This window comes from Lytechinus variegatus, chromosome 4 (genome assembly GCF_018143015.1).
Source record: "Lytechinus variegatus isolate NC3 chromosome 4, Lvar_3.0, whole genome shotgun sequence".
Lineage (NCBI taxonomy): Eukaryota > Metazoa > Echinodermata > Echinoidea > Temnopleuroida > Toxopneustidae > Lytechinus > Lytechinus variegatus.
Window position 1 is genome coordinate 28,053,908 of NC_054743.1, and position 15,808 is coordinate 28,069,715.

Genomic DNA, 15,808 nt, shown 5'->3' on the forward strand with positions numbered 1-15,808 from the left:
CATGTAGCTTCTCACAGCTCAGCACATACATGTACATGTACTCATAATACATATAGAATCACACGCTTTCATACAATACATTTACATTGTCTTTTATTTGCTGGTGATGCTGTAATATGTCTCACACTGCATCTTATATGTTGAGACTGCTAACAGGTGATTACAAAATAAATGAGATCCGAACTCTCTGCAGGGATGGAGCTTAGCAAGTTCAACAAAATTCTAAATCAGCCCCCCCTCAACATTTTTCACAATAAATCCGCCACACAATTTTTTTTTTACCGCATTGCTCACGCACTATATACTTTCAAGTCTCGCACAAGTTTTGAGACTAAAATGGCGACCAGGTTCCAAAATCACGCATCATTTTGTATGTGCATGCAGACCAAAAATAGCTCAAAAACGTGACTTTGTGTACAAATCCAATGCAAACAGTGCTTTTAGCTAACATTCATAATGTAATATTAATTTTCCTTTTACTGATTAAAATCAATTAAATTCATCTTGTTTACAGTCAAAATAAAGTCCCCAACAATTTTCACTGAAAAAACAAAAAAGTTGAAAAACATAGAAATACTTAAGAATTTAAGAAAACATTAAAATACATTTTTAAAAATGTGATGTTGACATTTTTTTGAAGTGCATTTGATCATATTCCTATGAAGAGTCTGTGAACCCAAAATTAGCATAGTTAATTTCAGAGCAAATTTTTATTTTACACACAAATTAGCATAATTTTTAGCAATGAGACTTTTTGCAGAATTTGATCTTATACATGTAGTTTTGTAGATTATTCCATGGTAACGCTGATTTTCATTGCAATTTGCAATATATCTAAAATGGGGTTAAAATGTAACATACATGTAACAGTTTTTAGTACCACTATGCCTCAATAGGAGTCAACTTGGATTATGATGACACAGAACCTTCAAAGAATTCAAACTGTTGGTAATGGCGTCAATGTGCCCATCTCAAGAGTATTGAACTCCAATGTACATAAGATTTTCGTTGGCAGAAGTGTGGCTTAGTGGTTAAGTCCCTAGACTGAACCACACGGTCAGAGGTTCAAATCCCACTGCAGCACTTGTTTCCTTTGTCAAGGGGTTTACATTTGCCACTCTCCTCACAGGTGTAGGTAATGGGTACTTGGTACATGTAGGAAAAATTTCCTTGATTGCGCCTGATCAGGGTACATGTAGCTGTGCTAATAGTATGCAGTGATTGCATTAAGCATTATAAAGGTCTCATATCAGAATAAAAAGTGGAAAAGGGCAACATTCATCCAATTCTGTGATGATTTAGTTTATCACTTTGTTGAATTAAATCATGAAAACAAAGATTTGTGATGTAAAAGCATGAAAGGGCTTTTAATTCCAGAAATTAAGACACAATGGCATTCAAGAAATGATTCTTTCTTTTCTATCATTTGTGACATTTATACTGAATAAATCAAGTAAAGTTGTGAATGGAATAAAATTCATTGAAATTAACAGAGAATCAAAGTTGACATTGTTATCTGTGATTGTGAATATTGGCATTTGTATTGCTATCTGACATGAATACCGATGGTGTGATAAAAATCATTTTATAGTAATTAGTAATGTACTAGGATTTTACTATAGAATTAATCCTCACATAAAAAGTATGCAATTTATCATCTTCCAACATTCTAACTTAAATACAATTGTACATTCTCAGGGGAAAACAAGTATTTGGAAAGTGAAAAATCATTATATTCCTTTTTTTTACTTCTGACTTCAGAAGTTCACTTTGAAATATATTTTTTTTGGAAGCATTGATAATCCATGCTTCTTATTCTTATTAAACAAGAGACGGGGCTTATTCCTGTATTCATTTGATGTACAAGAACCGAAGCAGTTGGTCAATTTCATAGATAGTCAAATACCACATAGGGTCAACCCATTTGACTTTGAGCTCAGCTCTAGGAACTTCATGTGTGGACATGTATGATACCTTGTACATATATCAAAAGAAATGACTCAATCAACTCTCTATCATTTGTACTGTTTTTCTTTCCATTGATATTATTGTAATTAAGAATCTTAAGAGTATGTGTAATTATGTACAGTACATATATTATAGGAAGTTTGTACCAGTATCTACAATATGAAATGTCAAACTATATAACACTTGAAAGATCTCAGAGTTGTAAATCCTATATTGCCATTATTTTTTAATGCTTTCAAAATTCATTCACATTTATTCACTGGATTTTTCCATTTCAATATGTTATCTTTCAGCATTGAATATATCCCTTCATGAAATTATTATTTTTTTTTTGTCAACCCAAGTAAGGGGAATTTGAGAAATTCCTTGAATGCTCGAGCGCCCGATCAAGGTAGCCTTGATTAAGCTGGGGTAATAATAATAGCAGGGAGAACAGTTTTCAGAACTGAAGTGGCTGCCCTGTTTATGCCATTATTATTATTATACAGATATTGACTAATGGGGTGTGTAATATAAACATTCTTTGGACCGCCGGATTAATATTTTCCCGAGGGGTTATATTTTCCTGACGTGCGCAGCGCTGAGGGAAAATATGATCACGAGGGAAAATATTAATCCTTTAGGCGGTCCAAAGATTTTTTTTTTACACATCCCATCAGTCAATATCTGTTATATTAGATAGCCTTTAATGATGAAGATAAAAATGGTCTAACGATGCGTGCAACCTGTTGTTTACGATAGTCACAGTGATTGATGGAACTGGTATAGATCTAGATGTAACTTTAGTCTGCTACTACTTTAATGCAGTGAATGGCCCTTTTCTAATCAAATCAAGTTTGTTTTAGGCCTAGCCCTAGATCTCAGTTAGAGTCCAGTTCACACTTTAGTCCCACATATTTTATTTCCGTTTAGTTGGTAACATCTAATCCACAAGAGGGCGCCATACACGTAGAAAATATATTCACGGACCGGTTGGTCAATATATTCATCGAAGGTGGACCGGCTGGGAAAATACACGGATTTCGATCATATCACGTGACGCGCAATTGACCAATCGCACTTGGCTATCTGTCTTGGCTATCTAATATTGTAATTTATTCAAGTCCTTTCCTTCGGTGCAACAAAGGTTATGGTGCCTTTGAAAGGACAATAAATGGATTTAATTGACAGGAAAGGATTCATGTCTTTCAAAGGCACCATAACCTTTGTTGCAGATAATGAAAGGATTTGAATAAATTACCAGTTCCTCCATGTATACATATAATGCCAACCCCTTACTTGTGTTGCCATTTTTTTTCCTTTAATATCATGAAGGAATATATTCAGTACTGAAAGATAACCTCTAAATAGGAAAAACAAAATCATGTATGAAAAATTAATAGCTTTGTAAATTAATTTTGATAGCATTTGAAATAATGGCAAAAATAATGAAAAGGTTAAGAGGAGTCTGCTGATTAGCAAGTCTGATGATCATATTTCTCATTTCCTGCAATTTTGGCACAAGCCTTATTTCGAACCCCCGACAAAAACATTTTATGTTCGCTCAAGCATGAACGATGCTTATAAGTGGCATTTGAACGATAAGACTTCAAAGCATCTTTGAGTTTGAACACTGAAATGTAGACATCATATTTTTTGTGAACTTTATAACACTGTCCCGTTTTTTTTTACACACTGTATAGGCCTTCAATGATAATTAATTATGAGAGTTTAACTCGATTCTTCATCGGGCCAACATAAAGCGAGAGTCTGTCAGTACTTCGTAGCAAGGTCCAACACTTCACCTAGGAGTTGAGGGATGCTAGTATTTCACTGCTTGGTATCTGAATGCAGAAATAATGATAGAAGTAGCAGAGTACATTATATCAATTAAGAAGCAGGTGTAAATGAAGCATATCTCAAGCAATCAAAATTTTACTAACATATTTTAGGCTTATTTTAGCCGATCAATACTCACAAAATCATGTGGGTGTACATAACATCAGCTTCTGCCAAAAAATATCAATAATGAACATCAAACTTTAAAACTAAATGAAAGTTTAATGGATGTGTTTTTGAGGTCTACCAGTATAACCTTTTTTTTTTCTTTTTTTTTCCTCTCTTTTTTCATAAATTATATATGTGTGTGGGGGGGTTGTCTTTGGGTCCGAAAACGGTCACCAATCATCGTATCTTAGTTTTTCCCTCACCTTGTTGATTGGAGTGTAATGAGCATGATGGCAGTGCTCGTACACGGGGTCATTGTCCGCGCGGTTGTACGCGACAATGAGGACCCATCGCCGATTGTCGCTATCGTTGCGCCCGCTGGCATGAAGGACGTTCGAGTGAAAGAAGATGGCATCGCCAGGCTCGATCTCGACGAACGCGTGGCCGAGCTTCTTCCTGGCCCACTCGACGCGCTCCATGTCTGCCCCGGTCTGCTCGCCGACGAACTTGTGGTCGACACGGCCCATGTGATGCGAGCCGGGAATCACCTGATATTCATACAATGATTAATGAACAAAATATAAACGACATCAGAATTCTGGGGAGTGTTTCATCAACATTTTTGTCCGACAAGTTGTCAGACCTGACAACTTTCCTTCATGTTGATTGGCTGAGAAGCACTGTTACTATGGCAACTGTCGGATAAAATGGACTTGTCGGATAAAACGTCTGACAAGTCCTTTCATGAAACGCTCCCAAGGAAGGTATCTAAAATGGGAAATGACGACGATAGGCAGATTTAGACAAGAAAAATAGAGAGATGAGGAGGGGACCCAGAGGGTTTCACTTGATTCCTTATCATAAATTGCCATATAGGTCGAATCTGTTCATTTTTTTTTTCATCTTTAAAATTTCAGAATCACAAATTTCGTCTCAAATCACTCTTTTTGACGATTCTATTTCGCTATTGGCATCGCAACTAGAAGAAGCAAGGCTACTCTAGTCTGCTGGGCAAACCCTTCACTCGAAATAAGGGTCTGAATGTGCAGCCTACTCATGCCTGGTGTACTGAAGGCTCTCTCGAACAGCAAGTTTTCTATGTGCTAGTCTTTGCGTGGAGGCACACTTGTTGATCAAAGTTCCAATGAGGGTCTGTGCCTGCAGACTAAGGCTACTCGCTGTCAACATCAAGCGGCGTCGTCAATATCAAAATCAAGATTAAGTGTTTGAAACGTGCATCATGAATTTGAAAGTATAAACTACATGAATAAGGACCTATGAAACTGTCAGATAGTCAAAATGTTATTTCCCTACAATGATCCCTTCCCCCAACATAGTGATAGTAATATGAATCCCATGAACACACAGTTTCCAAGAAAATTATAATCAAATTTTCATTATCACAAAGCAACTGATATTATTGTTATAGTCATGCATTCATGCATTCATTTGAATTCCAGTAAATGCTTACATTGGACAAATTTGCATTCTGAAAACTCTACAATTCAAAAAGCTGTCGCTCGATCGGTCAATCCACTCCATTATTGGCTATCAACATGCTTCACATATCCTGGTCCCAGAAAAGTACAAATCTTGGTTATGTTCTTTGTTCATTTAAGTTGTCAACTTCGTCGTTAGACCATGGTTACATGTAATCCTTATAGTGATTATTGATTCCGCAGACTTTTTCAATTATCATATATACACAAACCTTTAATTGATCGGATTAAAACATACATAGACCATCACTCATGTAGCGGGGATGGATATATTTAAGGACCTTTTTATGGAAGAGAGTTGTCTATCACACCCTTGAATTATGTTAAATTAATACCAATACGAAGGGTAGTGATATCTTACAGATTTTGAGATACAGCATCTAGCTAAGCGCTCGCGTTCTTGTTTAGTAAAATACAATGTTCACGAATTCAAACGGTGCTTGGAATGTCCCCCTTTTCAGCTAGTGTTTCAGTAAACAAAATGTTTACGCTTCGCGCTCAGATTATTTGTTTATCGACACACTTGTCCTGTTCATGAATTCAAACGCTGTCTAAAATGCCCCTCTTCCATTCAGTAGCAAGGTCTATGGTTTTTTTTTGTAAGTCATGCTGCTCGTGCTCGCATTTTTTGTACATTAGTTTATAAAAAGTTATCGAACTACTTGCTTTAAAAAATCCCACTGAAATGAATCATGACCATGATTGGTATAATACAAAGTAACATGTGGCGTTAAGAATAGATTCTGTTTCTATCCGCATAATGAAAAAATAAACAAGAAACATTGTTATTGGTTTATGCCTAAACAAGTTCATGAAGAATGTATTTTTAATCATATAATAATTTAAAATAAAAATGCCATACATTTTCATTAGGCTAATACCTTATGGCACCTCACAAAAAGCATTAGGGAAATATAAGTGTGAAAAGAGAACGCTATATGGATTACAACTAAAGAGAAAAGTATCTTACCTCCAAACAACCATTTACTTTCTCACATTTGTCAATCGCCATGAATACAGATCCCATATCGGGCGTCAAACATCCGTTCCGATACCAATACCTATTCAAAAAAGAGCCACAATAAAACATGGTAAAATAGTCTTTAAACGGGTGTGTAAACACATTGCCATACCAAGAATGGTTATATCGCTTTAATTTATTAAAATGCATAGCTCACGGTAGGTGCGGCGACCGGGGATCGAACCCCGATATTGAGAAATAATGGAAGTATTACAGGGGTCGTTCCATCGATCTCAGCATCGTATTGTATTATCAGTTTATTAATAATAAAAAACACCCTCTCGTTTGTAGCTTACATACCTTCTTGAAGACTTACATAGTCTTACCATAATAACCATTTATGGTACAGGCAGTCAAGTTCCTGATGATTTTTTTAAAGGTACGCATTCCATATCGTGACAATATTCTCATCTAAGTAGACAAAAAACTCGATCATACTCTCTAAATGTGAGCTCTTAACAGGGGCTGCAGGGGGGGCTGGGGGCTTCAGACCCCCCACCCCTCACTTTTCTTTCCAAAACCGTGTCCAAAAACGTAAAAATTACCATATGATTGTGATTTTTTGCTCAGTCAGCCCCCCCCCCCAATTTGAAAACCGTTCTGCGGTCCCTTCTTAATGTTCATTATACTCTACAATATTTGGGTAGCCGCGTCTAAATATGAAAAAAGGGAATCGTTTTTTAGCCATAATGATTGTTTTTTTTTTTTACTTTACATAACATTTGAAGAGTATATGCTCTGCCCACCCGAAAGAAAGGTATCCCTATCACATACTACCCCTCGACCATACCCCCCCCCCCCTCCCCACGACCAAACGTTCTTACCCGTAGTCTTGGTGCCAGACGTGTTTGCCACCCGTCTTTGCCTCTTTCAGCATGAGTTTGGCATGATAATGGTACACCTCCCCTCCAAGAAGCTGCAAGAGAGGATATTTAATGAATTTTATTACAAAAAGAAACCATTGCCACATTCGATCTTTCCTTATACACTTTATTTGGTAAATAAGAGATAGTATTCGGTCACATAATGTACACACACTGACTTGTAGATGTTATTCATTGCAAGGATGCGAATTAATGCATCAAACAATTATTCATTTTCTTCCGATTTAGTTGACGCATGGATATACTAGAAATCGTGATGATAGTGGTAGAAAAGATGATGGTGGTTCTGATGATGATAATGATGACGATGATGAAGATACTGATATGAAGAAGATGCTGCTGCTGCTGATGATGATGATCGACGATGATTATGGTTATAGTGATGGTGATGAATATGAGGACAATTATGACGATGATAATGATGACGATGTTGATGATAATGATGATGACGATGATAGTGATGAGGATAACGATGATGATGACGATGATAGTGATGAGGATAACGATGATGATGATAGTGATAAGGATAACGATGATGATGATGATGATGATAATGATGATGATGACGATGATAGTGATGAGGATAACGATGATGATGATGATGACGATGATAGTGATGAGGATAACGATGATGATGACGATGATAGTGATGAGGATAACGATGATGATGATGATGACGATGATAGTGATGAGGATAACGATGATGATGTCGATGATAGTGATGAGGATGACGAGGATAGTGATAATGATGATATTGATAACGATGATGAGGATAACGATGATGATGATGATGATGTGATGATGATGACAATGATAGTGATGAGGGTAACGAGGATGATGATGATGATGATGATGATGATGATAGTGATGATATTGATAGATATTATTATAATTGTGATGATTGAGACGATTGTTGTGATGATGATAAATATATTCATGATGATGATGACGATGTTGATGATGGTGGTGGTGGGGATGATGATAATAATGACGATGGTATTGATGGTGGCGGCGATTACGATGGTGAAAATTATGATGGTGGTGGTGCTGATCGTGATGATTATGACAACGATAAAGGAAGGGTATATGAAGAGAGGAGGAGGAGGATGACGACTAACATAATTGCGGCAGAGGTGGTGGTGATGCTGATGATTATGACAACGAAGAGAGTAATCGTGATGATAATTCACAGAATTCGCGCTATCATATGGCACACGACAGACTACACAAACAAACCGTACCGCTTCCATCGTACCCACTATCTTCTCCGATCTGCTAATGAGACCAGTGATGTCATCTTTTGGTTCATTCCATAGTGTCATCATCCCTTTCCGACCCTCATCATCAGTCCGCCCATAAGCTTTGTCCAGTCGTTCCTGGTCATTCTCCAGGAAGCTGTTCGTCAAACTAACTTCTTCCGAACTCAGGGCATGCCTTAGGTAACAAATCAAAAGAGTATAGCCACATTTCATCGGGAGTAGAGAATGTGCACGAACTTAATTTGCAAAATACTGTCCAATAGCCCGGGGACCCGGTTTCATAAAGAATTACAACTATTGTAACTTTGCCATTATGACAACTATCATTGAAACCTTGATTGTGATTGGCTGCTCAGCCCCGTCGTAATGGTAAAGTTACCTCTTTATGAAACTGGGCCTTGATAATCAATGAGTGGGGAAAAAATAGATTAAGATATTCATTGCACTGCTGCTTCATTCGATTTGAATGCTAGTCGATGCATGGATTGGAAAGTTATGACTTTTAACAGTTTTGATTAATTTCACAAAACAATTATTTAAAAAAATCAATTCCAACTGAAAATATAATACAAACTCATCGCATTGGTGGATAATTAATACATTGAAAATAAATAACACATTATGCACAACTTGGGGAACGTTTTATGAAACGACTTGTCTGACGTTTTATCAGACATGTCCTGTTTTATCCGACAGTGGCCATACTAACAGTGCTTCTGAACCAATAAAAATCAAGGAAAGTTGTTAGATCTGACAACTTTTCGGACAATAATGTTGATGAAACTCTCCCCTTGTCGATATGCCAATGGGGAACCGATGACGTCACCTACTCACTTTTTCATTTGTATTTTATCATAATTATGAAAATGTGAAATATTTTAGCTTTTAGTCATTAATTATGTTACAAAATGTGATTCCTTCCCGAATATATGGCATTTCCGTTGTGGTAATCCAGTTTGATTTGATGAAGATTCTTCTTATAATCAAATCTAAAAAATTACAAAAATTGTTTTAGTCATAAATCATAATAAAATACAAAATAAATATTCAGTGAGAGACATCATCAACTTTCTCATTATGTACATCACAGTGATGTGTATATAATTGTTTTATGAAAAACAAGCGAAATTTAAAGATGTCAGAACTATCCTCTCTTTTTTTCATCCGATTTCGATAAAAAAAAATTGCGCGACATGCTTGTTTATTTTTTCTCTTTTCATTCAAATCAACTTTTCAATGGGGTGGGCCTGATCTTGGATTTAATAGCCTAAAACAAGAAAAATGCCATCTTTTGTGATACAACATATATAGGCTCATCATGACCGTGTTTCATTTGCAATTTGTTGGAAATCTGAAAAATAGACACGACTGAAAGAAAATGATCGACACATGCAGTTTGATAGGACCTTTGTTAGAAACACGATATGTTACATCTCATATTAATTACTTTCAGACGAGATCACTTTTGTCTGAAGAGATGTCAGAATTCTGCTACAGAAATCAAGCACAATCAAAACAACCAGTGTGTGTATTGGTTCCTGATCTTTGAAAGAGTAAAAGTCAAGTATATTCAAACAATAGTGAAGAGAACACAAAACCTATCTGTTTTCACAAGTCTGCAAAATACATGTATTTTAAGCCCCCCCCAAAAAAAAAAAATATATATATACATATATATATATATATATATATATATATATATATATATATATATATATATATATATATATATACCTTAATATGATAAACCCATAGCGATCGAAGGTCGACTTGACGTCAGAAGTTACTATGAATTTGTCGCTGTAGTCGTAAGTGACATTATTAAGGAAGAAAAGAAAACACACAAGTACATGCATGTGATTCAAATTCGATTGCACAGACAGAATATAGATAAAGGAAGTAAATCAATAAATTTCATATTCAATTTCCCGTATCGTTTACTATGCAAAGCGCTAAATTTGCATTCCTGGTTGCCGGTAATAAAATAATTTGCCTAAATAACTTATCGCCACGATAATGCCCGAATGGGTTTGACCCCCAGGATCTTGCTAGAAGTCCGGACTAGAAGTCCAACATGATGCCCAATCATTAAATACCATCTAACATAGATATAAGTGGATCAAGGGACTCAAAGCGACCCTCTCCCGCCCCATTAATTGCCGGTGCAAATAAAGGAACAAAAGGAAAAGGAGGAGAGAGGTGGAAAATGGAAAGAATACCAAAATAGGAGGAGAAAGAAACGTGAATAAAAATAGGAAGGAAATAATTGGAAAATATACACTTTTTCCAGGAGCCATTTACCCCTGTTACACCCACAAATGTAATAATCGCCCACAAATGTAATAACGCCCACAAATGTAATAACACTTTACCCACAAATGTAATAATTTTTGATCGCCCACAAATGTAATAACACTTTACCCACAAATGTAATAACACTTTACCCACAAATGTAATAATGCACTTTACCCACAAATGTAATAATGACTTTACCTACAAATGTAATAAATTTGAAGTGATTTTTGGCGAATTCGTTCTTAACTAATATCCTATAGTAATGCGTTCATATAGCACAAAAGTTCAAAGTCTTTTTTCCAGACCCGGTTAATGAAATATTACAGTACAAGTCCAAGTCTTTTTCCAGACCCGGTTTTTCAAAATTATAATATACGTCCAAAGTCTTTTTACCAGACCCGGTTGTTTCAAAATTATAATATACGTCCAAAGTCTTTTTTCCAGACCCGGTTAATTCAAAAATTATAATGCAAGTCCAAAGTCTTTTTTTCAGACCCGGTCGTTTCAAAAGTTATAATATACATCGGTGAGGGGTAAAGACAACACTCTAAGCCCAATCATTTTAAGTGGGTTTAATTTTGAAGATTGGTCTCAGCTGTCTTTTTCAATATTACTTTATCTCTTAAATAACCGGGTCCAGACGATTATATTAAGCATAATACTCGTGTTATTCCACAAGAATAAGAATATAAGTCTTGTTTTTTGGATTGTTTAAATCATTTTTAAATCACCGGGTCTGGAATAAAGACAACGCTCTAAACATGTGCTTTTCTACATGCATGGTCTTAATTTGGAGGATTGTTGGTTCTTATTCGTTGTTGGGGGTTAAGTTTTATTGATTTTTTATTCCTGAAATAATTGTGTCTGGAGGAAAGTCGATCTTCGACAATCGGTCTTCATGTTGTTCCACGGTAATTAGATTATTGGGTATTCGTTTTAGAATATTTGTAAAAACTATTTTATTTTTCAAATAGTAACCAAGTCTGGAGAAAGGATGTCTGCTTTACCCACGCGTTATTACAATGTTTTGTAGGGGTAGTAGTATTATTTAAAAAAAGACATATTTTTACTGGGTGAAACTTTGGAAATTTGGTCTTAGATTCGAAGTTTTTCAGTTACTTTTTTAATAGCCGGGTCTGGAGGAAAGAGTACGTTTTAAAACTCGTGTTATTCCACGAGAATAAGAATATAAGGTCTTATGTTAGAATATTTTTTTCGTAACTGTTTTAGGTCTGGAATAAAGACAACACTCTAAACCTCTTTTAAAACAGGTTCTTAGGTTGAAGGTTTGTTTGGTCTTAGACTTTGATTTTTTTTTAATTCTTACTATTAGCGTTTTTTTTTTTAAGAAAAAAATGGTCGGGCTGAAAGACTACGCTATATCCAGCATTAATAAGATTATGGGGTCTTTATACTGTTTTTAAACTGTTATTCATAATGTTTAAATAACAGGTAACCGGGTCTGGAGAAAAGACTACGCTTGATTCTCAATTTACTCTTAGTGCATATATTCACAATATACACCGTACAAGTTGAAACAACAACAAAGACATTAATTCCACCAGTTTTAATTAACTGGGTCTGGAGAAAAGACTAAGCTCGATTCCCATTTTTTCCACAGGAATATCATCGTATCTTAGTTTGGACTTATATTATAAATTTTGAAATAACTGGGTCAGGAAAAAGACTTTGGACTTATTAAAATTCTTGAAACAACCGGGTCTGGAAAAAAGACTTTGGACTTATATCACAATTTTTTAAACAACCGGGTCTGGAAAAAAAAAGACTTTGGACTTTTATTATATTTTTTTAAACAACCGGGTCTGGAAAAAAGACTTTGGATTTATATTTGTACTTTGATGTTTTATTAACCCGGTCTGAAAAAAGACTTTGCACTTTTGTGCTATATGAACGCATTACTAGAGGATTTTAGTTTAGAACGGATTCGCCAAAAATCCCTTCAAATTTATTACATTTGTGGGTAAAGTCATTATTACATTTGTGGGCGATCAAAAATTATTACATTTGTGGGTAAAGTGTTATTACATTTGTGGGTAAAGTGTTATTACATTTGTGGGTGTTATTACATTTGTGGGTAAAGTGTTATTACATTTGTGGGCGTTATTACATTTGTGGGTGCAACAACCCCCCCCAAAAAAAAAAAATTCTTTTCGGGTCTTAACATACATTAAAACATTCCTTTTCTTTATTGATAAATAAATGTAAGCTCACGCTTCCTGCTCACATATTTAGGGTATTTTTGCTCAACCACGCATGACGGATTCAAGAAAATAGAAAATGTAACAGCTTGTCATAAATAAACAGCCAAGAAGTCTTTGTCGAAAATTGATGAAATAGCATGCAGTTTCGGCCAGGACTCTGGACGAATGACATAATTTGTAATTTTTCTGTCAGCTTTGTTCTGGTTCATAAATTTTCGACAAAAGCTCTTTGTGTACTATATTTATATTAACACACAGAGACGCACCCTAACACGCATATATATTCACACACACATATATATGTATATATATATATATAGTAAATAGTGGTAGTAAAATACGAGCTGTGATTGGCTGGATTTGTACCACGTGACCTCCCTTCAAAAAGTTATATTGTACATATGTACAATATAACTTTCGATTTTTGGATGGCAAAATCCATGATGGGGGGGGGCTTAGATTAAGGGATCTATTTACTATAATAAATAGTGAACGTTCTATCATACAATATTACTGGACTATATGAACTCCAAATATAAAATTATCCCTCGTGCAAGCCTATTTCACCTCGGCCTTCGGCCTCGGTGAAATAAACCTGCACTCGGGATAATTTTATATTTGTCGTACATATAATCCAGTATATTGTACAATAGATTGTACACTATTTATATAATATATATAATGTGAGGGTGTGTATATATGTGTGCGGTTATGTCTGAGGGTGTGTGTGTGCCGTGTCTTATATCCTCTTCATGATTTCCTACATGTCGGGTCAGTATCTATACAACAAAATATTAGGTCTTCGCGGATTTGCATATCGAGGAAAGAGTTGGATCTTCCCTAACCATAATTATGAGCTCAAGACAATAGAAGAATATCGTTTCGGGCAATAAATATCTGGGAAAAGTATATACCTACCAGACAGTTCCATTCGAACTTCAGAATATATCGCTGCCAAGAATAAAGGAATGTCCGCACTCGGTGGCAGTTCAGGAACTTCTGACTCCCTTATTCCTTGGTGATTGGTTTGAGGAAATTGCAAAAAAGCCAAATCAAATTATTATCTTGTCTATATTGATCCTAATGTTGATAAAAAGAGAACAATTCTAAGACCGAGCCAGGTAGCACTCGAGAACTCAAATCCAGGTTTCCAAATTGACTTAAAATTATGTGTCCCTTTGTGTATAACATATAACATCACTGAAATTGACATTCCCGGATAATGCTCCGTGGTAAGGTGAGTATAGTCTCGTGTCCCAGGTATCAGAGTTCAAATATTGTCATTGTGTTTGGATGTTTGTTGGTAGCTTAATTGACCCGTAGTCTGCAAGCACAGACCCTATAAATTGGATCATCAAGTAGGCCTATAAAATGGTGCACGTGTCTTGTTATACCGTGGTTTTTACCTGACTGATAACAAAGCATGAATGCCTGTGAGCAAGCAACCAGAGGACCAACGACTTAAGATCCTCTCCGAGGGACCTGGTAACGAGGATAAATGCCTTACCAAAGGGCACTAGCGCACTACTTGGGAATCGATCCCGGGTCACCGGAATTCGAAACCCCCGCTCTACCGACTGAGCTATCGCGTCTTGACCGAGGGAAGTCTGTATGTTATACCTTCTTTTGATTTCAGTTCCCTTTTTAATACCACTTATTTTGTGCTAAACACAGTGGCGTAATTATGGGGGGGGGGCACGTGCCCCCCCCCCATCGGCTGGCCAAAAAAAACGGGGGAAAAGAAAAAAAGAGGGAGAAAGTGAAAGAAACATAGTGGGAAGGAAGAAATTATTGTTAATTAGGTTATATTATATTATAATTATGTTATGTTATATTACATAAAAATAAAAAAAATATATATATAACTTTATGAAACATAATTTTCTCAGGGCCTATGTCTTAATTGTTCCTGATACTCGCATTGTCTGTTTAACGAGATATTTTATCCTGTTGTACTAAAGCCTCCCGTTTTCAAGTCAATATACACCAAATATATCTCCTCGCACTTTGAATTATTATTGTTTTATGTAGTGACATATCATTTTAATATAGGTCTTAATATAAAACATTTCCCTCCGTGCTTACGTTCGCATTAGTGGATTAGTGAGATAATATGTCTGCTCTTCATGATTTCCTAAAATTAGTCCTTAAAATGTCATTCTTTTTAAATTTGAATATCAAAGATTTCAGCTTGCGCTCGCATCATTGGAGCGTTGTGGCCCAGTGGATTAGTCTTCGGACTTTGAAACAGAGGGTCGTGGGTTCGAATCCCAGCCATGGCGTAATTTCCTTCAGCAAGAAACAGATCCACGATGTGCTGCACTCGACCCAGGTGAGGTAAATGGGTACCGGTAGGAAGTAATTCCTTAAGAAGCTGTGTGCGCTATGAACGCCTAGCTTAGCCGAGTAATATAGGAGCGCCTTGAGCATCTAACAAGGTGGAAATGTGCGCAATATAAATATCCTATATTATTATTATTATTATTTGGTTAGTGGTCTACGTGAATTCTTGCAAACAAGCCTTAGAATGCCCCTCTACAGGTGTGAATTTCCAAAATTTCCAGCTCGCGCTCGCAATATTTGAATAGTGAGATCGTATGATAATCATGACTAGAATGACTACAAAAAAGTATGTCTTTAGGTGTAATTCTAACAAAATCAGCATGAGTTGGCACTCGCATTAGATAACTATGGTGAGATATGTGTACTCTTAATGGATTCTTTTAAAAATAGT

General features: G+C 35.9%; 1 protein-coding gene across 1 annotated transcript; it reads right to left on the reverse strand.

The window, feature by feature from the left end:
* Positions 1–2,980: 2,980 nt before the first annotated feature.
* Positions 2,981–10,413, reverse strand: LOC121412923 (L-proline trans-4-hydroxylase-like). Its single transcript, XM_041605685.1, has 6 exons — positions 10,292–10,413; positions 8,540–8,732; positions 7,239–7,330; positions 6,364–6,454; positions 4,158–4,442; positions 2,981–3,791 (listed from the first exon to the last, which is right to left on the reverse strand). Exons 1-6 carry the CDS (start codon positions 10,411–10,413, stop codon positions 3,753–3,755), a joined length of 822 nt encoding a protein of 273 aa, XP_041461619.1. The 3' UTR covers positions 2,981–3,752.
* Between the last annotated feature and the right edge of the window lie 5,395 nt (positions 10,414–15,808).

Excerpts from the sequence above, each read along its gene's own strand:
- LOC121412923 (XM_041605685.1), bottom strand. The coding sequence starts at position 10,413 with ATGCATGTACTTGTGTGTTTTCTTTTCTTCCTTAATAATGTCACTTAC. Across the intron at positions 6,455-7,238 it reads GTCTGGCACCAAGACTACGG|GTATTGGTATCGGAACGGAT; the intron begins GTAAGAACGTTT and ends TTTTTTGAATAG. Across the intron at positions 4,443-6,363 it reads AAGTAAATGGTTGTTTGGAG|GTGATTCCCGGCTCGCATCA; the intron begins GTAAGATACTTT and ends TATGAATATCAG.